General features: G+C 33.8%; 1 protein-coding gene across 1 annotated transcript; it reads left to right on the forward strand.

Annotated features, from left to right (window-relative positions):
* Positions 1-254: 254 nt before the first annotated feature.
* On the forward strand, positions 255-24,783 carry LOC124369195 (fumarylacetoacetase). The gene is made up of 9 exons (XM_046827013.1): positions 255-510; positions 10,537-10,647; positions 13,566-13,675; positions 14,287-14,427; positions 18,631-18,884; positions 20,063-20,269; positions 21,554-21,702; positions 22,496-22,613; positions 24,667-24,783. Exons 1-9 carry the CDS (start codon positions 427-429, stop codon positions 24,747-24,749), a joined length of 1,257 nt encoding a protein of 418 aa, XP_046682969.1. The 5' UTR covers positions 255-426; the 3' UTR covers positions 24,750-24,783.
* Positions 24,784-25,131: the final 348 nt, after the last annotated feature.

The following is a 25,131-nucleotide window of genomic DNA, read 5'->3' on the forward strand; positions in this document are numbered from 1 at the left end:
TTATACTTTCTATCTTATGAATATGGTCCAGAATTAAATTATGTAAAATTATATGTACAATTGTTAATTATTATATTCCTTACTTTTATAATCAAACCACTGTTTTAATTATTTTGCAAATAACGTGCACTCTTTACAACATTTCGAATGCATGTTGGCCATTCGAATAACATTCAACGGTTCTGACAATCGAGCGTTTCGATTATAACCTCTCGCAATCGTGCATCGCATTACTAATTCCATTACCGCCAAACTGCCCAGCTCGGCACTCGGCACGGCGCGGCAGTTCACAGTTGACTCATGACTGTCGGCATAGCAACAGGTTGTATCTTTACGTAAACCTTCTAGTTTCTGTGTGTAGTAAACTTTCGGTGCTGCATTTTAGACTAGTTTGTTGGTTAATATTCGTTAGTTCAGTCAGTGAAAATGAAAAGTTTCATATACTATTCAGAATCATCAGATTTTCCGATAGAAAATCTACCCTACGGTGTTTTTAACACGGAACAAGATGTAAGCACTAGTATTATTATTAATATGTAGCCTATAAATACTTTGATTTTCTCTAGTAAGTTAAAAACGTGTAAATTGTAAATGGATGTGTTAGTATACATAAACAATGAGTGAAAGTAATCATTCTTGTATTATATTTAAGTAAACTATTTTCAGTTCATATGGATTATTGGTGCAGATATCAATAATCACGCGAGAGGCACCCGCGGAAATTGGCCGTCATTTTCGAAATTCTGTAATATTATCGTTAGCATAATAATATTACCAACTTGTCTTAACTCATCATTTATATTTCTTCACAAGACCTTGACATCTGTTAGTTTACTCGAATTGTTTTCAAAATAATTAGAATGTTGTTCCCAGCACCAAATTCAGGTAACAATATTCCCTGATAAGTTTATGAATTTCATTCACTTCACTTTAGCTTATGAATTTCATTCACTTCACTTTAGCTTATGAATGTAATCACACAATTATAATAAAATCAAGTTCCATTGTGCAAGTTTTTATTTTGTTAGATACAATTTATATTTTATCTACAAAGAACATGGTATGGACATGTTAAAAAAAGAGTATGCTGCAATTTGATTATGTTCAACCTCTCTTATAGTCTATAAGTGAATCTAACAATATTTGTAGTAAACTTTTTATTGACACAGCTTTATGTTCAAATATTTAAATTTTATAGTGTTTCCTTAGGCACAGTTAGTCAAACTAATCACAGAATTTGAGAAAATGTTCTACTAAAGAAAATAATAAAAACATATGCATGAGTAAATTTCCACCACACAACCTCTTGATTCCAGGAAGGAAGTGTGACCTCTCACATTTTAATATTAGTTTGAATTTTAGGTACTATGTTACAAAACGCCCCTTTATATTTTTTGTTGATATTGAATAGTTAGCTTTTGGTAGTATGGAAAACCCTTGAGTACAGTGATAGGCCCTCGGTTAGAGTGGTAGGTCTTCGGTTAGGCCGGGCGCTCTAATAAGGCGGTAGGTCCTCAGGTAGGTGAGACAGCTGGGTGGTTATTTTAAGTAAGTTTTTGTAGGCTTCATGATCAAAATAACATCTATTCTTTTAACAACTGTTACTCTCATATAAAAAAATAATTAGGGATTAAAATCTCGGTATTTCAGGTCTAAGGTAGGAAGATTAACCCATTTGGTCATTAAGGATTGATTTGTTTGGCCGCTCATATCCCAATGGGCACGAATTAATTTAAACGTGTTGCATCAGAACAGTATAGTGCTGCAAAGCATCAAAATGACTGTTGTTTGCATTATTATTAATTATAGGCTATAATTATTACTAACAGCATATAATAATATGAGTTATATTCAGAAAGTGAGTGCACTGAGGCTCTCATGGCTGGAAGGATTTTTGTAACATGTTGGCTTCACTGCCATGTACCCTGATTTCTCCCCTCTGCAATGAAACCGATTTGAGGTCAGTATGTTGAGAACTGTCAATGTGACGATATGTTTTGAGAAAATTGTCAATACAATATCCCGCTAAGGATAAAATATGTACTAGATGTCATCCGTTATATCGTTTAAAAGTGAAAAACTCCGGTTGAGGTTTATAATTCGACGTAAAAACTGCATAATTCCAAACAATGGAGTGGAGAAATTGATCTCAATGGAGTTTGTAGTGTCTGAAAAACTCTTGCTTGGCCTCCACTTCATTCAACTTTTGTTGGTCTGTCAACTGTTTTGGAACCCACCTAATGGAAATTTTCCTTTATCTGAGGGTTTCTCTGATGGTTTCGTGTAACAGAGATTTGGAGATTTACGGAAATATCACAGAAAGTTCATCCACAGTCGATCTGCAATCGTTACAGAGTGCATTTTAAATTTTTTCCCAGAATTTCAGTCACAATTGAAGGTTTTTCCGTTCCACTGATCATCATGCACAGACGAACAACTGTTTTCAAACTCGCTTAAAAACATTTGTGCGATTCCTATCTTAATCACGTCATGCAGTTTTTACCTCATTATAAACCTCAACCAGAGTTTTCTCTTCCAAACAAGTTAAGGGATTATGCCATGTATTTCGTACTTTGCCAGAGATTGGATTGATATTTTTCATGAAACATTGTTACATCAACAATTTTCACTTTGTATAATATGTTTTCGGTATATGGATTCCACGTTAGCCATATCTGCTATATGATGAATTCATCAGGGTTCGTTCACTGCCAATTCTAATTAGTATAACGGTGGAAAGATTACTGGAACAAAATTCTAGAACAGGAATGCTGTAATGCTTTTTATCTTGTTTTTTATAGCAATATTTGCTCTGGCATTATGGATATGGGTGCTAACAAGTTTAACCCCTGTCATGGAAAGCGCTGACACCTTAGCTTTAATACTGTGCTACAGATTGATGTTAATCCCCATGATCACCCGTCACTTCCCTTTGTCCTCTGCTGGATCTGCTCTACCCCAATGAACACCCTACAGTGCCTTACAATGAGTCGCTGAAGATTTATCATATACCATCATTACCATATTTCTGCAACTTCCCATGTGAACATCCCCAGCGACTTTGCATTCCGCCAATTCCACCCGCTTCCACCAATTTGCTTGGCAATGGCTTTAAGGATGCTTGCAGTCTCTCCTGGCCACAAGACCTTCGACCTTGGCAGATCTTATGAGGTCCCTATAGTCCCCAAAGATACGCCCACCTCCTCAGTGCCCCCAACCCTACGTCTTGGAGTCAGACTCCACAACTAATTCTTAGTCTTGTCATTGCCACACAACATAATAAGCACTCCTCTTTCAAGAAAGTACGTTTTGAACTGTAGGCACACACCTTCTGCTGAGAATACCTTTGACAACGGAAACAGCGTTTTTTTCCTTCCTGAGGGAAAAGGACAATTTGTCCTCGCGCTTAGTCCTAAAAGGACCTTTGCACCTCCCTTACTTTAATTTTGTGACCTCAAAGTACGAGGCTTTTGCAAAAACTGATCAGATTTGAGGGGTCCTGTTCTCTGATATCCTTGGGGCTTAGAAGATACGCTCCCAGGAATCTTTTCCGAGTTTCTAAGATGGCAGGGCAATCTAACCAAATATGCTCTGCTGGTTCCTCCTCTTCTCTACAGAGTCTACATTCGTCAGTCTAGCTAAGGCCCACCCTCATAAGATGTTTCCTTAGGGGGCCATGTCCTGTCAACATTCCTAATATCAGTCTTATATCCTCCTTATTCTGATCTAAGAGAGCTGTCCACCCTTTAACATAAGGAGAGATAAACATTTTGGATAGTCTTAATCCTGAGCTCTACTCCAATTATGTTTCTTATCCTCTTTTTCCAATCTTTGACCAGAGCTTTACTGTTGGAGAAGGCTATCCCGCAACCTGACTCAGGCCCCATCATTATGGACTCTGCTCCCTTTTTGGCCAGGATGTCTGCCTTTTCATCCCTATGAATGCATTCATGACCCGGCACCCAACCGAGTGTTACTCTGTTATTCGTTGCCAGCTCAGCTAGATCATTCTTACATTCCCAGACTGCTTTTGAATCAAACGAACGGGTATCAAGTGCCCTTAGGGTAGCCTGACTACCAGAAAGTATTTTAATCCTTTTGTCCTCATTTGTATGAGCCTTCTGGAACATGAGTCTATTGCCATGACCTCGCCTGAAAAACCGTGGCATGTCTGCCCAGGGGCACAGCCATGTCGACTCCTGGTCCGTGTATTCCGTATCCTGCCCTAGAGTCAAGGCGTGAAACCATCTGTGTAAAACTTGTGTAGGCCTCCTTTTTATTCCACTTCTCCCTACTTTCGGTAGAGACCTTATATGGGTTGTCAAAGGGGTATTTCTTAACCATTGTGTCTGACTCATTGGTTAGCATTTCAGCCTCAGGAAATACCTGCATTATCTTCAGGCCTTCTAAGGAGGTAGTATTGATTACCTTTGTTCCTAGAAGCTTCATTGCACTTAGAGTGGCTGTTCTCATCACCTCCTGCCCCAGAGTAGTGTATCCCAGGACCACTTCAATTGCTAGTGTTGGGCAGGAGCTCATCGCTCCCGTGATGCTTAAGCAAGCTAGCCTTTGAAGACTCTGTAGCCTTTTAGCAGCTGTTGTTTGTTCTACTTTCGGCCACCACACTAAGGCAGCATATGTGACCATTGGTTTTATTATAGTTTCGTAAATCCAATATATCATACTGGGTTTCAATCCCCATTTAAATCCAAATAGTCTCTTACAGGCCCCTAGGGCCATTGTCGCTTTGGATATTCTGTTTTCAATATGGGAGTTCCAAGTGAGCTCATCCAGGATTGAACCCAGGTATTTCACTTCTTTTGATTGGTTTATGCTGATTCCCTCCAGGACAGGTTGTGTAAGTTGAAACTTTCTTTTCCTGGTAAAGGTTATCATATTTGTTTTAGATGGGTTGATCCGTAGACCTCCCCCATGACCCCAGTTGCTTATGAGGTTCAGTTCTTCTTGTATTAGGTATTCCAACGTGCCTTTGTTTTTTCCTTTGACCATAAGCACTAGGTCGTCCGCATAACATAGTAGTCTTATTCCCCTCTTCTCTGCTTTGCTAAGAAGATCATCTACCACCATCACCCACAGGAGAAGAGACGGAACTTCCCCCTGGGGGCAGCCGGCAGCCTTTCCGGGCCGTGATTGCAGCAGATTCGTCTCCGTACTTTGCTTTTACATATCTGCTTTTTAGGAGGGCTACTATCTATTTGACTTTATCCGGGGGAACTCCAAAACGTTCCATAGCAATCTCCGTGGATAGCAACTCTGTCGAGAGCTAAGCTGTACGAACTAAGCTGTGGAGAGTGGTAGTAGTTAATTTGCCTTCTATACAAGCTTGTTGATTGGGACTAAGTGGGTGGTCTGGTAATATTACATCCCATATGTGTCTGTTTATTATTTTTTCCAAAGTTTTCACCATGAAGGAGGTTAATCTTATGGGTCTGAACGAGATGGGTTGAGTCCTATCTCTGTATTTTTTCCGCACGAACACCACCAGTTTTGTCCTCCAGTTTTTTGGTATATATCCTAAGGCGTAACTGCTTCTAAACAGAATGATAAGAGTATTTAATAAGATGTCCAGCCCCTCTTGAAGAAGGGCTGGAAAAACTCCATCTGCCCCAGGAGATTTAAATGGCTTGAACGATCTTATTGCCCATTTAATTCTTTCGTGTGTAAATAGTCGGTTAGACCGCAATCTCTCGGCTGGATCTCCCCTCAATTAGAGAATAAATATCCTCATACCCCCCGGAAAGTGCGTCTTCAGTAGCAGTTTTAAGGTCTCCTTCCTGTCCACTGTAAGGTCACCATTGGCCTTAACTAAGGTCCCCATTGGGTAAGTGTGATAAGTTTGGAGAGTTTTTTGAAACCTGGCAGTCACGGAAACAGCGTTGTGGAGTTTTATATAGTGCTAAATGGACAGACAAATATCCGACTTTAACAGTCTCAATAGGAGGTTGGAGTGGTGCAAACATAAGAATCAGACGTACCATCTTTTGATCCGAAACATCCTGATAACATTCATAACTAATGAACTCCACAGTTATCTCTAATTTCAATCTCAATGCAGTCTATGAAAGGTCTCAACAGAAGACGAGTTTATTAAGGCACAATATATGGTTGGACAGAAATTCCAATTTGGTTAAAAAGCTTATGTTCAGAAATTTCTTGAGTTGGAAGCTATTCACAACCACAACCAAGATGGTTCCATTTCTTAGTTTCTGAATCGACTTTAGCTAGCTTCCAGAACTTGCAAATAACTTATTATTAAATGGGCTTACCTTAGATAGGGATTTTCCGTTACATCCTTAGCTCACAATAAATAATAAAGGAACATGACCCATAATGTTATCTCGTTGCTTTTCTGTATTTAGCCTTCATTTCATTTTCCGCTGAGCCATCATTTCTTGTGTGGATCACTGGTATCACTGCCTACTACAGTAAATATTTGGTAATCTGCCCTGAGGTTGTGGTAGGTGATTTTTCCAAAAAGACGTTCACCAGCGCATCATACTAAAAGAAAGCAGACCGATTAACCAAGAGCGGGACATGCCCTAGGGAATAATACAAACTGTAGCTTGCCAGATGACATGCTCCAGTTCCCTGAAGCCCAGTTTTCCAAGTTTATGGACATAAATTATGTCATAAACTGGTCTTCAACCTTCAATCTATAGACCATTGAGCAGACCCAATCTCAACTTGTAACAAACAGACCTTTTTAGTGTAATAAGTAAGCCTGTGAAAACCATTCAAAATACTGCAACTTAATATTCTGAGTATTAGAATTAGATCAATTTTGTAATGAAGAAAATATCAGTTATTATTTGTGTGTCTGAACACTGGTACAAACAAAGTAAACTTGTGTTTCTAATGGTTATTTGTCTGCTATTTTTCATTGTAGAAATATTACAAAAAATGGTGGAGCAGGATTTTTGTTAAAATAGATCTTAAGTATAAAGCTATAAATTTAGAACGTTTTAGTATAGACATGCATATTGAAATGTTTTGCGTAAAATTAGTTCAACAAAATGTGAATTGTTAATTTGTATAGATCTCCACAAGGGAATATTGATTATTTTTTTCATAGTTTTCTCGAACAATTTATGAAAGATTTATTGAGCAAAAATGTCATGTTTGTTGTCTTAGGTGATTTTAATATAGACATAACTGCATTACCGAGACAAAACTCAATATTTTTTCAAACTTACTTAGGTTACTAAATTTGAATTACACAATTAAAACTCCTACTCATATTAATTCTTGAATAGATAAAAGTTTGGTTAGTTTTATTGATAACCAGCTGTTTCCCTCGGCTTTTATTTATTTTTAAGACAAATATACATTATAACTTAGTGCCTTCAAGTAGTGTTTGGCTATTTAATAAACATAACTGTCTCGTAATTGCAGTGCTGCCTGGTGCCGAGTTACATCAATGGACATAACATACAAACTGTCTCCATGGAAAAATACATATATATATACAAATTTTTGTAATGATTGGTCAGATAGTTTACTATTCTATAAAGGACACACACACACACACACACACACACACACACACACACACACACACACACACACACACACACACAAATTCTATTAGCTCTTTGAAAGGACAGACATGATGCTGATGATATTTCCCATCAAAAATTCAGCAATTTTTTTATTTCTCATCAATTTTGGATTGTATTAGTCTAATGCAGGATACCTGGATTATAAGGGTAACGAACATAGTAAACATTAGAACAGAGGTTGCAATAAAATGTTAATCAGAAGGCAAACAGAAAATCAGATAAATTTATTCATAAATTTGTATTGGCATTACTCTTCCCCTCTAGTTATCAGATCTAATAAATGTAGAATTAAAAAACAAGAAAGTACAATTGTAAAAATCAGGATTTAGCAAAGGGAAAAGATTGTACAATGTATATAAGAATTTAAGAAACAGTAGGTCAGAACATGCTCTATTGGTTTATAATACCTATTTAGGTTGTAAAAGCTATTATAGATTTGAGTTAATAAGAGCAAAAATGCAGGTCTGTGAGAGTTATATTGAGGCAATTCAATTGAGGAAATCATTAAATAAGGACATTCTACTGCCAACTCTCAAGCAATCACACTTGATCCAAAACTAATCAGTGATTTTTTTCTAAATTTCGACCTCCAACTTTCAAATGGTATTTCACCTAGTATCACCTCATATTATAAACTTTTGGGTGATAGGTTCCTTCTGAAACATTTTTTCGCAAACAGTCGAGCCAGAAAAAGTATAAAATATTGTAGCAAAATTCTCAAACTCTAAAAGCATAGATTGTTATTGGATGTCAAATTACTTGGTAAAAATATTCCTTTCATTAAAAAACCACTAACGTTTGTTTTTATTAAATATTTGGAGTTTGGGTGTTTTTTGAATTTACTCAAAGTATTGAAAGTTATTCCAATTTATAAAAAGGCTGAAAAACTATCTCAAAATATCGTCCCTTATCTATTGTTCCTATATTTTTGAAAATAATGGAGTGTATAATGCACAAGCAACTCTCATTTTATTTCAAAGCATTTAATCTTTTTAGTGAGCTATAATCTGGCTTTTGAAAGAGTTTGGTCAACAACTGCTGTTACGGATATATATAATGGATATATCATTCCCTTAATGAGATTGATAATAAAGAATCTGTGGCTCTCTCATTGTTGGATTTAAGTAAAGCATTTTATTGGGCCCCTTATATTGTTAGTCTGAATAAACTTCATTTTATGGGTTATCAAAACATTCATATATCTTATCAACTCTTATATATAACTAATAGAAAGTAGTATGTTTAAATTCAATTTCAGAAAGCAGTTACTACTAGAGTGCCACAAGGCTCCGTACTTGGCCAATTTTCTTCAATATTTGAATGAATGATTTGGCTAAAAATGTATATGTGGGTGCTGTTAGTTATGCAGATCATGATACTCTCTTCTCCTATAATAAGAATCTCATCAATCTTCAAAAGACCATGAAGTCAGCAGAAGATAAAGCCTTTAATTGATTTTCCTGAAACAAACTGCATTGTTATTGAGATAAGACCAACAATATTATATACTTATCAGCTTAAATTCAGGAAGTTGAACCAGTAAGGTTATTTGGCATGTACACTGATTTAAAATTAAATTGGTCTCATCACATTAAAAACCTGTGCTGTAGGATTTCTAGGGTTAGTTACCTGATATTGAAATTGAGAGACATTTGAAATTGTTACATTAGAGTATTTAAGAACATATTTTGGTTTGTTTCAACCCATATTTCTTGTGGTCTAATTCTTTGGGATCATGCAACAACTGTGAGAGATATTTTGTTGATTCAAAAGTGGGCCACTAAAGCTATTTGTAAAGCAGGTCCTTTTGATCATTTTTGACTACTTTTTGTTCTTTTAAAGATATTAACAGTTATCAATCTTTATATTTTTCATGTATTAACACAACATTTAATCTACACTTATTCACCACCAGATAATAAATACAATTACATAATACTTTATTTTTTTATTTTTACTTCTGAAAATTAAAGTCTGCTCAAGCAGTATCTCTTACTGTGGTTAAAAGTAAACTGTTGAATTGGCTGTTAAGTAATCCATTTTATGCAGCTGCTGAATTTCTCAACTGTGAAATAGATTTACTGTTTTAAGTTGATTGATTCTACACTGACTTGTTTTATTCAAAGCTTTTGTATGATTATTGCATGATAGTATTTTCATATTTTATCAATTTAAATTATGACAGTGTATTTTACTTTTGTTCTTATATCGCCTAACCATATATTTAACTTGTTTATATTTAACCAGTAAGTACAGCACACAGTGGTTATCAGCTAAAACTTGTTGTCTTAACCTGTTCTCGCTCTTGGCATTGAACCAAGGTCACCAGCATACAAATATTTCTTTAGAACTTGTTTTTCAGGTCTCTTTCAGACTGCATATGTAAATAAATAAAAAGTGAAATCTCCTTTTCCACTTTCAACTTTATTATTTGTAACTAGGGATTCTTAAAAATGAACATTCTTACTAATAATCACAATTAAGATTAAAATACCCTCCCAAGAAAGATTTTATATTATGAAGAAAATTATGGGAGTAATTTAACTAAGAATGATTAAAATGATAGTTTTCTTTTACAGTTACATATAAATTAATAAATCTTTGATTTTTCTCAATTATTGATTGTTTTCTTAGTTAATAATTTGTTAAAGCTTATTAATCAAAGAAGGTTTTATGTCATGATTATGGATTGTAACTGTTTGTAAATAAAATAAATGTAGAATTCAACTAGGATACTATTTATAAATTTTATTTGAAATTTATAGTGATCCTATGGGAAGGGTTTAATTATTGTAAAAATGTATTTTTTTTTAATCTCCATGTTTCAACTACACATATTGTTATCTCACAATTACTATAAAAACTAGGTGTAGGTAGGCCCATTCTTCAGGGGTATATATGTTATTTTACATATGCATTGTTACCGAAAATTAAGCATTGAATTTAATTTTTACAGGAAAACAAAAGGATTGGTGTCGCAATTGGGGACAAAATTCTTGACTTGAGCAAAATTAGCCACTTATTTAATGGACCTGAATTAAAAAATCATCAAGATGTTTTCACTAAAGTAAGTAAAATCAGATCAAAATAATGTTTATTTTCATATTCCAATTAATATTTATTGTACATAAATTAAATTATGGAAACTACAATGCAAATCACAAAAACATTTATTTAAAAATATAATGTTACCAAAATAAATTAATGTTATTTGAGCAATGCAGATTGTTTCTTTACATTAGAAGAATGTATTATTAGAAGAATGCTCATTCTTCCTGTAACAGGTGAGAGAACTTAAGGTGAGTATAACAAATTTAAATTTACATCAATAGTTCTTACTTGGCTAGATACAGCCTATAAACTTTTTCACAGATTGTTCAATAATAAAAGGTATAATTATGTTCAAAGCAATAAGAAATTATCACTTAAAATTACAAAAAAAATAGAAAAAGAAACCAACTAAAAATAAATTCAAACTACACATTGCCATAGTTTTTTTATGGATGGAGAATAACAGTGTTCTTTTAGGGTCTATATCAGAATAGAAGGATGCAAATCAGGAAGTTACACACAGAGAACTTTAATTTCTAAAACACAAAATCAAAATGGTCAATTAACTACAACTGGAAAAAAATTTATGAAATAAAAATTGTATTGTAAATATTTCTTTCCAAATTTGTGTTTTGATTTTTATTTGTGGCTATATTTCTATCCTGATAGTAATATTTCCTATTAAAATCTATGTGTGTATATATATATATATATATATATATATATATACATATAATTTTTTCAATAAACATTGAATCACAAAAAGTACTTGCTCCGTCGGGACTCGAACCCGGATCTCTCACTTGCCGGGTGAATGTGCTACCATTACACCACAGAGCCATAATATATACAGTGGGGTCCTGCTAATCCGTACTAGTTGAGATCGAACCCAGTTCAGATTACGCGATTGTTCGGATTAGCTGAAATCACAGGAAATCATGGTTTTAAGCAAGAGAATGTGTCTATTTTTTTACAAAGTTATCAATATTGTTATTGTATTTCATGCAGCAAATGTATTGGACTGTGAATACTAAGCACAGTTAGTAAGTTCAAGTACACCACAGTTCACTTTTGTAACGCACATTGGACACATTTTAGCGCTATAAAAATTGCTCTCCCTCCCTCGGCACACCAAAAATACACACACTGACTCATAAAACAACTAGACACTGCACTGTAGTCTGCAGTGGTCGGCAGAGTGTCGTCTGTTGTCTCAGTGCAAACATCGATTCCAATGTAATTATTTGTGTAATACAAGTGATTGTTATGGTGAGTAAGCTAAAGCATACCACCGTTACTCTAAAAGACAAGCTAGACGTGCTTCGCACAGTCACTCAAGAGTTGATGGAGTGTGAGGAGTAAGAAAGTAACGACGAGAACCTGTGTGATAAAGAAGAGTTGGTGCCACACACAGATGGTGCAGCAGTGCTTGACCTTGCACTATGATACCTAGAGCAATAGGCTACTGCTATACCTGCCGATATCATGTTGATGACACGATGGTGAAACTACGCGTCATTCAATAATTCAAATTACAATTACTGAGTTCATGTCTTTTAACAATTAATATTGTACTCAACAATAATACCAATACTGTAAACACTGGAGTGTGGAGATTTTGTAATAATTCTATTTAATAGACGATTAATCTTTTTCCTATTCTTAATCAACCCATTTAGTATTAAACATACTAAAGGAGTTATCAAATCGACTCAGAATAGATCTACACTTTCCAAAAAAGAAAGTCACAGGTTACATAAACCTACTTGTTTGTTTTTCTTTTTATCCAGTGACGTTTTTGTAGTATGGAAGGGGAAATATTCTAATATTTTATTGTACTACAAATTACAGCAGTCTAATATCATAGCTATCTAGTGTAATAAAGGTAATGCGTAACAAATAATTTTTTAACTCATTATCAAGCCAAATTAATTTCAACTTGTGATACTCATAAGCAAACCTGTACTGAATGAGGTCTAATAATCTACTGCAGATACGTGCAGTGACTTTTTCTAATCTATTATATAACACTTCTGATTTCATTATTGTTTTGAAATTTAATAAAAACAACTGTAATATTAATTTACATTCAGAATTGTATATTGTAATAATTTTGCATAAATCTAATTAGGAAGTTACGTTTTTGGTAATATGCAAGTAATAAGTGATATTTTATGTAAAGAAACATAATTTTGACCATAATACATCAAATTCAATATTATTAAAATAATGAAATGTTTTGTATAATAGCGATAGATTTTGTTTCTTAATTTTTATGTGTGTGCAATCTTTACTAATTTTGTAATAGACTCACTTCCCTCAATGTATCTCAAATTATGTCTCTCTTATGAATTCTAAAAAGTGCTGTATATGTAGAAATAATGTAGAAATTAAGAAATTTTCTGATATGTTTTAATCAACATTGAAAATATTGGTCAATTTGTCTTTAAGAACCAGTAATCCAATGTAATTTCCAAACATCAACACACATTCATGCAAAATATATCAGCAACAAATATGAAAAAAGGGGTTTGATAAACTGAACTGACAATTTGCTACAAAATTTGGTAAATTAAATTTAAAAATCATTGTACATTTATTTCCTCCATATGCATGAAATCAAAGCCAATATACTGTTTTCAGATGTGTGAAAACTTCAACAAGCTTTGATGATTCTCTCTCCCTCTCTCTGCTTCATATTTTGTTCAATCAAATTAAATATTTTAATCAGATAAAATTCTAAGACAGTGGAATGCAAATATTTTTTTCAACGTGTAATGTTTATAATATATATATATATATAATATTATATATAAACTTATATTCCATATTAATGAAATTATGCTACTACTTGTTATGTATTTAAATAGGTTATTACCTTATCTGAATAAGTTTCACCATATGTTCTCTAAAACTATCATGTTTGTTACACAGAGTGAATTGAACAGTTTTATGGCTCTTCCCAGAGCTGCATGGAAGGAGGCTCGCAGATGCCTGCAAAATCTAATATCACCCAACTGCAAAGATCTTCAGTCCCTGCCTGAGTATGTAAACATAGCAAAAAAACTTATCTTCCTAAACCCTGTTTCCAAACAAATCTTCCATTGTTTATAACTTTTAAATTAAAACATCTTGCTGAGATTTTAAATATCCCTGAGATTTCCAGCTCACACTCCATCAAAACAATGCTAACACAATTATACACTTGAGATATTTTGGCCATATTTGAAAGGTCATCTTTAGTTAAGATATGTTGAACTAAAACTATAAAAATCAAATTTTGAGCAAGCCCATTTTTCAATACATCATTGAGTATCAACATAATTTCCTCTTAACAGAGATCGAAAAGAATTATTATGGTAATACTTATCAGAACTGTTATTTATATATGCTACATTAAATACAATCTTTTCAGAATTTTAGAAGAATCCTTCTAAAATGTTTTGTAGGATTTTCTTTTGTATTGGTTATATGTTAAATTCAATAGTTAAATTATGATAGTTAATTTGGTTAAATTTGATAGTTAAAAGAATTGTGGCTCTACAGTAGGTATATTTTAAAATTGACTTTATATTTCAGTTAGGGAATATGCAGAAATAAGGAAAAACAAAAAAAAAAAAAACTGTGATTTAGTACAAAAAAACTTTTGTTTCAGAGTGTTTGTTGATCAAAGTGAGGCTGTGATGCACTTACCTGTAAATATTGGAGATTACACAGATTTCTACTCCTCTTTGTACCATGCTCGGAATGTGGGTGCTATGTTTAGAGGAGAACGAGCTGCACTGCTTCCTAACTGGTAAAAATTTAAAATCTTATATACACTTTGGTATACCAGAAATATAGTCTGTTTTATTGTTGTGTGAAAGTGGTGATGAGATTTCAATTTGTAATTCGTAGAATTGTAACTGTAAAAGCATAGAAAATCAATTTTTTAACACGTTCAAGCCCAGCCCTTTTACCGGGTATAGCACCCGGAATCCCACACTTATTTTTTTAGCTTATTGTATTCATGTAGCATTACAAATATGGAATATACAGGGATGCTACAGGTCAGGGAAATCAGGGAAGTCAGGGAAAAGTCAGGGAAAAATAAACAGGACTGGAAATCAGTGAAAAGTCAGGGAATCCGGTCTCAAGTCAGGGAAAAGTCAGGGAATTTCGACGTTGGTCAGGGAAAAAATATAAAATCCCTTTACACAAATAAACTTACTGCCGCCGCGCCGAGTCCAAGCCTGCAGACGACCGCTTTTAGCCTCAACACACCGCTTTTTTCCACCCATTAATTGCCCTGGGGATTGCGTCAAAAAAAGTCAGGGAAAAATGAAAAAACTTGGTCTGGAAATCAGGGAAAAGTCAGGGAATTTCATTATTGGACTCCTGTAGCAACCCTGATATAATCACTAAAAGAAAAAAACCGTGTTTTTGGTGTATCAAATGCTTTGACGCCAGCGTGGCGTCATCGGTACTAATGGTGTTGCCACGTGTTACACTGACCAAATATTTCCGTTTAAATTCTTGATACAATACATACAGGCTTTTATATTATAATAACTCTGATAAATAACATCATTTTTGTAGATTAAATTGTACTTTTTGCGTAAAAAGTACTATGATGCCACCGTGACGTCATCGGTACTAATGGTTTTGACTTGCATCATACTTACCAAATAGTTGTGGCTTGAAACTTGTGATAATATGTACTGGCTTTTATTTACTAACAATATCAATAAATATCACAATTTTTATAGGTAACATTAACTTACATTAACTAAACATTATTTTACATTAAAAGCTTATGATGCCAAAGTGGCGTCATAAAAGTTATGAAAGTAATACCTGAAAAAGATTTAGGATTGGCAGTAAAACGTATAATTATTAGGCAATATTTCAAGTACGCAGAATACATTGCGTAAAACATAACTATTGTTTTTTTTTATATATTACTAATAAAATATCTGCTTATACCACTGTTTGGTGACTGAAATCAATCAAATCACATCAAATACCTTACAATAACAGATTATTGAGATGAATGAAAAGCGCATTGCTACAATTCACTGTTTTGTAATAACTCTAAAAACACACAATTGGAATATATTGAATACTTGAATATGTTATGTATTGCTATTTAGAAGAAGTTCACGTATTCGTTCACGTCACACTGTAAAACTGCACAAAACAAGCTCCCAAGCACAGACCAGGCTGTCCCGGACATTTGGTACAGTAGAAGATCGTGTCTTTCCTCTTCCCTTTTCGTAGACACAAACAGCATCTCTTTCGTAGGGTCCTTCCACTAGGAGCAGCAGGCATCTTAGATGCAAAATGCATTCCTGGAGTTGGTTGGATGTCTACTCTCATTCCTCGATTTGAAGAGACATAATCAGGTGGTAATAGTCGTTCAACCACACACAAGCGATAGTCATACAGAGACAGATGCTGTAATCCAGAATGGCTCTTGAACATCATGTACGAATTCACCACCATCATTTCAATGATGTGAATGCCAAGTTTTTTGTACCATCATGTGGTTTTTCGTGTGACGGGGTAATAAGCCAACATCTGATCTTGACGATCAACTCCTTTCATGTACTTGTATTCAACTATAGCTGTGGGTTTCATTGTAGTTTCACCTCGTTTATTCTTACACTCTTCCATGTCAAAAACATGCTCTGTTGAAATAAAACGTACATCTCTTTTGTCATGCCATTTACCAATTGCAACTCCATCAGCGTAGTAGCATGTTACCTCCCCACGTGCGAGCTTGGTCTTTACAACCTCGGAAGGTGTATTTTTGCGTTTAGCTCTGAGGGTTCCTGTAGTGTAGGTTTTCCGGTCAAGTAGCTCTTTAGACAAGTCAAAGCTATTATAATAATTGTCCATGTATACCGCATGACCTAAGTCAAGACACCTCCAAGGTCAAAATCATTGACTCCGGCATACACAGCAAAGTTGATGACAAGTCCATTTGGTTCTGTCAGTACATATAGCTTTATACCATATTTATGTCTTTTGTTCTTGATGTACTGGCGGAAAATTAGTCTTCCCCGCCATAACACCATAGACTCATCAATGCACAGTTCCCGCCCTGGTTCATAAATAGCTTTCATAGTGTTGTTAAAGTGATCTACAACCGGCCTAATTTTGTAAAGTCGGTCATCTGGTACTGGCTCTTCACCAAACGGATTGCGAGCAAAATGCAAGCATTGCATAATAAGAAAAAACCTATTTCAGCTCATATACTGCTTGAAACATGGAATGTTGTAAAGTCTATGAGTCTTCCAATAGTCTCTCATTCTAGGGCACTGAAGAGCACCCATATGTAACAATAGGCCCAAAAATATTTTTACTCCCTCCTGGTCAACATCGCTCCAAATTTTTATTGAAGAGTGAGGTCTTTGATCGGTAGTTCCCATTATGTACTGAGCTTGAGCATTTATTTCAGTTGTAAGCAAGTCAAGAAACTCGTCATTTATAAAAAGTCTAAAAAAATCTAAAGGTTCTGCATTATGTTGCATTTGTATTTTTAGTGCTTGTTTAGAAACATAATCAAAGTTTTTCATTGAGGAATTGTCATTAGTCCACTGAACAGCAGGGACAACCATGCGCCTAGTACGCCTATGTGCAGTATTTCGTGGGCTTGGTAAATCATGTGGCTGTGAAGCAGCAAACTGTTGTTCTATATCATTTAGCTGTGTTGGGGAGGTTACACTGAGTAACCTGGAAGTAGAGGCAACAGTACTCACAGATGTAGTAGACTTAGTTTGCACCGACGGTGACCTAGAAGAATCAGACCCGCCGGCGTTGTCTGGCAGTGGTGTTGAAGAACGAAATTGATCGTCGGGAAAGTCAATGTCAAAATCACTCACAATGTTTTCGTCTTGAGTACTCTCCAAGCTTAGGCTACCATTCAATATACTATTCAATGTATCGTCAGAAATGGTTTTCCTAGTAGATAGTGTAGACGGTGAAGGGTCCATGGTTACAGAAAACGTAAACTATTCACTTCACTAATAATAATACACAACCAAGTAAGAATTACGTTTCATAACCTCAAACTCACTCATCTCCCAAATAGCAACAGTGAAAGAGAGAAAACAGCGGGAAGCCGAGACAGCAAAAATAATATAAACATGTGAGAAACTGGCGGGAGTCGCGTCTGACTAGAAATCAGCTGTTACTCAAGTTGTAAACATTATAAAAATTAATCAATACTTTCAAGACTGATTCCTGGAAACCAAGGTATTCTTCGACATCTAAATAAACATCTAATATAGCGAGAATGACGATTATTTAATAATTAGTAATTCATGCGGCGGCTTAAAAATACCCCTGTACTTGACGCCACCGTGGCGTCGTCGGTACTGGCGGTGTGACATACGCACGCCGCCACCGTGGCGTCGCCAGGATTGAACGTGTTAAACATCCATGAAAGGGTTTCTGTGTTGGAATGGGTGGATAAAGCAAAAAAAATTATAAGTTTTAGAAAAATTAATTTGAATCACTTGTTAAATTTTTTAAAGCCCAATCTTAATATCTAAGCTATAACTGAAGTTAAAAAGCAGAAGTACAAGTATAAATTCAATATCCACAAATTATGTGAATCATATATTTCTTTATAGTAAGCTTTATATATGCTGATACTGATAAACTTCAGTAATTGAGTACATGTATGGAATATTGCAGCTAAAAGTAAAAAGAATAATTTTAGCACATATTTTAAATGAGTTTATCTATTTAATTATAAACATTGTTGATATATAATTATTCTTAAGTTCAAGGTGGCAGTAGCATGTGAAATTTATTTCTTTTCTGATTGTATTGTATAAACCAAATGAATATTATTACCGAATGTTTTTTATTTTCTTATGAGAAATTTAATATGGTTTCTTAAGTTGAGAAGTAGAAAAAGTGCTTAGAATTTGAAAAATGGATAGAAGTAATATAACTATTTAATAGTAAATAACCGATTTATTACTGATCTTTTTTATACTTATTAAAGGAAACACATACCCGTTGGTTATCATGGGAGAGCATCATCTGTTGTGGTGTCCGGAACCCCCATTCGGCGCCCCAATGGCCAAACTTGCCCTGTAGCAGGAGAGCCTCCTACTTTTGGACCTTCCCAAAACATGGACTTTGAATTGGAAGTGGGATTTTTCTATGGTGGAGCTCCAAACTGCCTTGGAGAGCCAATTTCAATGAAAGATGCTGAAGATCACATCTTTGGATTTGTTCTTATGAATGACTGGAGTGGTAAGTTTGTGTTTAGATTGTGAGTTCACTTTGTTTAATTTTTGAATAGGAAGCAAATTGTATGACTTCTTAAATGGCTATGTTTATTCTAAGAGGAAGTATATAAAAATTATCACACATTTTCAGTAGGAGAATGTTTATAAATATTTGTCAACTGGAGTGATTTCAGTACTGGTAGGCTAAGGCTATGTATGATCTTGCTTCCTCTTTAAATTATTATATATTATAATATTTGAATTTATATTATATTTATGTGCAAGCTCGCACGCACGCACATACATACATATAAATTTAACGTCTCTGTATTCACCTGCTGAATAAGATTTTTTACAATCTTTAATAAAAGCTTGCAGATACAGAAGGAAAAGCTAAAAATATTATATAGACTACACTATGTTATAGGAGAATGATCACTTATGCTAAGAAAGTACAATATTTATTCAAGATCTATTGTAAGCATTATGGACTAATCAATTGTTACCTCTTTGAACAATTGTTTCTTGTAAATGACATCTCTAGGAGTACATGTCATGCCAAACTAAGTTTATATGCAGAAGACACATCTTTGCTTATTTCTAATCCAAATCCCTCTGTGGCAGAAATTGATGCTTTTGTAAAGGGGAGTTCACGGTTTCAGTGGTTCACCAACAACTCTCTAACTGCCAAACACACAGAAAACTACAGATGATTAATTTTCACATCTGTTTTCCCAATACAAATTTGTCAGTAAAATTTTTTACTACAAGATACACATGTCATGCCATGCTTAACGATTAGCTTTCTTGGTTTGAATATTGATGACACATTCTCTTTTTCAAATCATATTGGCTTCATTGCCAGGGCTTGATTTCCTTGATTGGGCTAAGTAATGGTATGTTTATTCTTTGTAGACTGGCGGGTTATGAGAGTAGATGGGTGCTGCTTGCAGCACATTATGGGTGCATATTTCCCCATATGTCCTATGGCAATCAGGGAGCACTAGATTTGAGAAATATACATATTTTTAAATTGCAGAAGAAGGCAATAAGAAACATCTGTGGCTTTTTGCTCTGGGATTCTTGTAGAAATTTCTTTTGGCTTCACAAACTACTCGTATTAACTTTCCCTTCAATGTTTATTTATTATAATATATTTAGTAATATTATAAATGTATAATATATTTATTTCTTTTCCTTTAGCTCGTGACATTCAAAAGTGGGAATATGTTCCTCTGGGCCCATTTTTATCCAAGAACCTGGGGACAACTATATCTCCCTGGATTGTCACCATGGAGGCTTTAGAGCCTTTTAAGACTGAAAATGAAGTGCAAGATCCGGAGCCATTCCCATACTTAAAACATGACGACAAGTACAATTTTGATATTAACTTAACTGTTGATCTTAAATGTAAGTATAGTTTGTGTACATTTAGGTTTTAGTGATAGCTAAACTTACTGTAGTGGATAATACTCTTACATGTGGATTGGCTATTTAAAAGTAGTGATTCATAATACATTCATCTAAAGTTCTAATTTATCAGTGTTCTGATAAACACTAGTAATACCTATAGAATATCAGCAATGGCCCTTGGAATCCCCTTGGTGATAGCCATGGGACTGAATGACAAACATATAAAATATACCAGTGGGACTCAACTGTTAACAAATTTAGAGAATTACTTTAGAAATTTCAATAGCTGATTACTTGTAAACCCACTTGTATAGGCCATAATACCACAGCTAGAAAATATTCTATTTTAGACATGTCTAATACAAGCTGTTCAACTCTTCTAAATATCATCAGTAATGGTGTGTGAACATGGATACTTGATATTTGGGAAATCCTATTCATAGGAAAAGGATGTCCCAAATGTTTCTAAAGAGAGGGTTTAACGGAAGTTTATACTTGTGGGTACTGAAACAACCCCAGAAAAACCGTGATCGAGTTATTCAAAATTAGCTGGTAGCTAACTTTTTAATTGCTATAGGTTAGATTTAATGTTTTGCAATGTGTTTATTCTTTTCAATAAATTATATGGTAGGGCTCCAAAATGAAGCTTTATGGGAGTGTTTGTAAGCCCCATAACCTCCTCTTCAAACTGTTCCTTCTGAATCACCATGAACTGAGGAGGGGTTTATAAAAATGTTGTGCTTTGGTAAAGGAAAGTCCACAAACAACATGCTGTCATAAAAAATATTTTCAACCACATTGGCTCTGCTGAGAGTACAACAGCCTATATAGCTTCCATTAGCTGTTCTGTATGCTTAACATTAACAAACACAGTCTCGAGTTTCATATAATCTTTTATAGACATATTAACAATTGTTTTTAGAATAATATGGATAGCCACATTTTACAGCAAAGTGAATCAATTTAAGAATTTTTATTTATTTAAGATGTTTAACTGATATAATAAGGTGTTGTGCTTGTCTTGTTTGAGGTCAGAATCATACAGCATCATATAATTTACCTCCCAGACAGATAAGACTCCAGCCATTGCAGAACAATATCTGAACAGCCTATGACTTTAAGTGCTACAAGTAGCTTGTTTTATATAATTTTAATACTATATAATTCATTAAAAATTATATTGTTAATCTATGTTGTCTGTTATTGTCCCTCAGGAAAATTGTATTCATGTATTGAAACAGTAGCTCATGATAATGTATTGTAAATGTACTAATTCTGCAGGTGCTGGGTCTTCAGTTGAGACAAGAATTTCACACACAAACTATAAATACCTTTACTGGACTCCTAAACAGCAGCTAGTACATCATACTATAACAGGATGTACTATGAAACCAGGAGATCTGTTGGCATCTGGCACAATCAGTGGACCCGTATGTATCTTGCTGACTGCAATTTAGATACACACAAATACATTATTTCATACACTGAGGTATTGGGATATGATGAATAATTGATCAATCCAATGTATAATATATCCTTGAAAGACGTGATAAGAACTTTCATTGTGTAAGTTCTAAATTAACAGATACAGACAGTTAAGGAACTAATCCACTGTGGTTGCCTGTTTTACTTAGAAAACCGGCCATAATATAAAAACGAGTAGCCTACACTTTACATTTGAATCTCCCTCATATAATAAATTCATCTTACCTTTGGTTGTTAAATACAGTGATGTGATGAGTTGAAAATTTCACTAAAACTTACATATAACATGAATAATAAACATAATTTATTTGTTCATAAGAAAAGAAAATTAATTTTCAATGTCCTAGATTTAAAGAAGAAATTTTTGTAAACTCCAGATTGTCACTATGGTATAATGAATATTGAGTAACAGCAGTGACGTTTTCTGATCTTGTAGTTTTCTATGTGTACTGTGTATGCCTACTGGCTTATGGCCATTTGTTTTGGGTGATGTGTTTATTTAAAATTATTAACAACTCTGACAAGGTTAGTTATTGAATTGTATTAATTGTTGTATCTATTTTATAAGACTGAAAATATGTATAACAACAAATAAGTGAATTTCACTGCATGGCAAGATATGTTCGAGACTGTTTCTTGTTTTGAAAAATATACAACGGTACATAATATCTTGTTCATAATTCACCCAACCAATTTTTTAATTGCAACACTATATGAAGTTTTATTGTTTTGTTCTAGTGTCAAAACTCATATGGCTCCATGCTAGAACTCGCATGGAATGGTACAAACCCAGTTCAAATATCAGATGAAGAGACAAGAAAGTTTTTACATGACGGCGATGAAGTTATATTCAAAGGTTATAATAAATCAATGCTCGTATTTTAAAACTAAGCAATCTAAGAAATTTGTCCAGAAGATAAAGAAAATGTGTGTACTATGTTGTGCTAAGCCTCCACTCTCACCACCAATAGTTGTGAGCCTGCCAGTTACCTCTTTCTTGACCAACCTGAGTTGAGCCTTGATGTGTACAATTGTATTTTAACACTTTCACAGCTGACAACGTCATTGGACATTGCGCATGGCATTCTACAGACTGCTGACAACGTCTTGACAGCGCCGAATTTTACAGTAATAAAGATGCATTTAAACGTATTTGGATAGTCATTCGCTATTTCCATGTTTTTATTTCATACTCCATGAATTATGATCTATGAAATGTTGTTGGCAGTCATCTGGAATATCAGAAAAAAATGGTTTGTTTATGAACTCGTCGCGTCGGCCGATTGTTGTTGTTCTGCTAATTCAACGACTGCATTGTTATTGTTTTGCTTGCTATTACTTTAGTTTACAATAATTGTTTTGTGAATAGTAAATACAATGAATTGTGACAGTATTGAAGACGATCAAGTGCTAGAAGAGTTACTCAGATTTTCAAGTGACAGTGAAAGTGATGATTTATTCCAAGATCACACAGATAATAAGACATCTTTACTTTAATTTTACTTTATAATGATCCTGATTTTATTACTGATGGACTTCTGGACTTCAAAACTGTTACTATGCTCTTTGATAACTAAAAAAGTAACCAGGCAAGGCTGCAAGAAGAGACACTAGCGAGTGCGAAATTGCTATGTGCAAAGAACCGTGTTTCAAGAATTTCCACACTAAAAAAATATTTAAACATAAGTGGATTTCAATTGTAAATATGTGTAGGTATAGTGACCGTAATAACAATGATGAGTACGACAAATAAGTGAGAAGTATATTTTTGTTATAGACTTAAAATTTTTTTAAAATTTTAAAACAAGACTGTTTAAAAATATTTATGCATTAGCATTTTTGTAGAAAGAGAAGAACTCAGCTTTAAAAAAATGTTAAGTCCCATAGTTTTCTTACAATTGATTAAAACATTATATTTATTTTAAAAAGACATTAAAACGGACGGCAGTGTAAGAAAATTGTCAAAATTAGGAGGCGGCAGTGAAAGTGTTAACTGATAATATTTCAAACTATCTTAGAGAATCAAACCAGAATCTTTGAAATAAAATTCAACCTATCATTATTCCAGCCTTATACACTTTGGAAGTTTTAAAGTGTGTGAAGTAAGAAGAATATTCAACATTTAAAATATTCTAAATAATATTCTTTGCACATCATGGCCACAATATAAGAAATATAATAAATGTAAAATATCATATTCATTATATTAGTATGTTACAGAAAGGTTAATATATATTACATGATAATTTTTATTATAGTTATTTTGAAAATGTACATCTCATAATATAGTTAGAATAAAACATTTCGTTCATTTATCCAGTTAAAATTTTTAATATTTTGTTTGAAAACTTAAAAAAGGAAGTAGTTACACTAAATATGTTTCTTCCCTTACCATACCTGTGGTTCTCCATGTTTATATAACAATTTAAAAAATTAACTACTCATTGTTGTTTCAAAATAAGTAACCTCAATATTACTCTATCAAGGTCAAAACTAATTAGACTGGCAATTACAAGGACCCATTAATCTTTATCCAATGTCTTAATATTGTAAGGATTTAAAAATATATCTGTATTGTATGTAACTCTTAACTTGAACCAATGCGAGATCAGGTGCACAGCAACATTTAAGGCTAGGTATAGTTGTTTGCTAAGATATCTCAGCACAGAATATTTTTTACTCAGCATGGAGAACAGGGTATCTCATATGTAGCAGTTGACCAGATGTCTAGTGTAACACAATATACTTTAAGTAAAATAAAAGGTTAAACATGTTTTATATATTTCTTATGTCATATGTTACAGAAGCAAAACTCCAACTGTATGTAACTTAATAGTACTATTAATGTAGCAATGATTATATTAGACAAATAATTTCAATTGTAAAATAGTTATCATTTGCTGTTGCAGGTTATTGCCTAGGAGACGGATTTAGAGTTGGATTCGGATCTTGCACTGGAAAACTTCTCCCTGCTGTTCCACTTGAGTTGTAATCATAAAAATTAAAATTTAAGCTGACATAAATTTCACCAGTATTGTATATTGTTAAAAACCATGCATTTACTTTTGATTTAATTTGATTCATGGTTTATAAATTATCTTTTCAAAGAAATGTTTAAAGATTTGTATTGTCATATTTCAAAATAAAAGGATTTTTATGTATCTATAAACTAGGCACTCATTCTTCCCATAACACACATTTTCGACTTTAAAAGTAAATTAGTGTCTTATTCCACCAAATTTAAAGGGACCAATGTACGTTGATTAAATAAAAATTTGATTAATATGGAATAATACACCAAATCGTACTTTTGGTAGTATGCCTGCATACATGGATAATGATTGTATGGAGCTTTGTGTTATACTACATTAAGG

The sequence above is a fragment of the Homalodisca vitripennis genome, chromosome X (genome assembly GCF_021130785.1).
Source record: "Homalodisca vitripennis isolate AUS2020 chromosome X, UT_GWSS_2.1, whole genome shotgun sequence".
NCBI lineage: Eukaryota > Metazoa > Arthropoda > Insecta > Hemiptera > Cicadellidae > Homalodisca > Homalodisca vitripennis.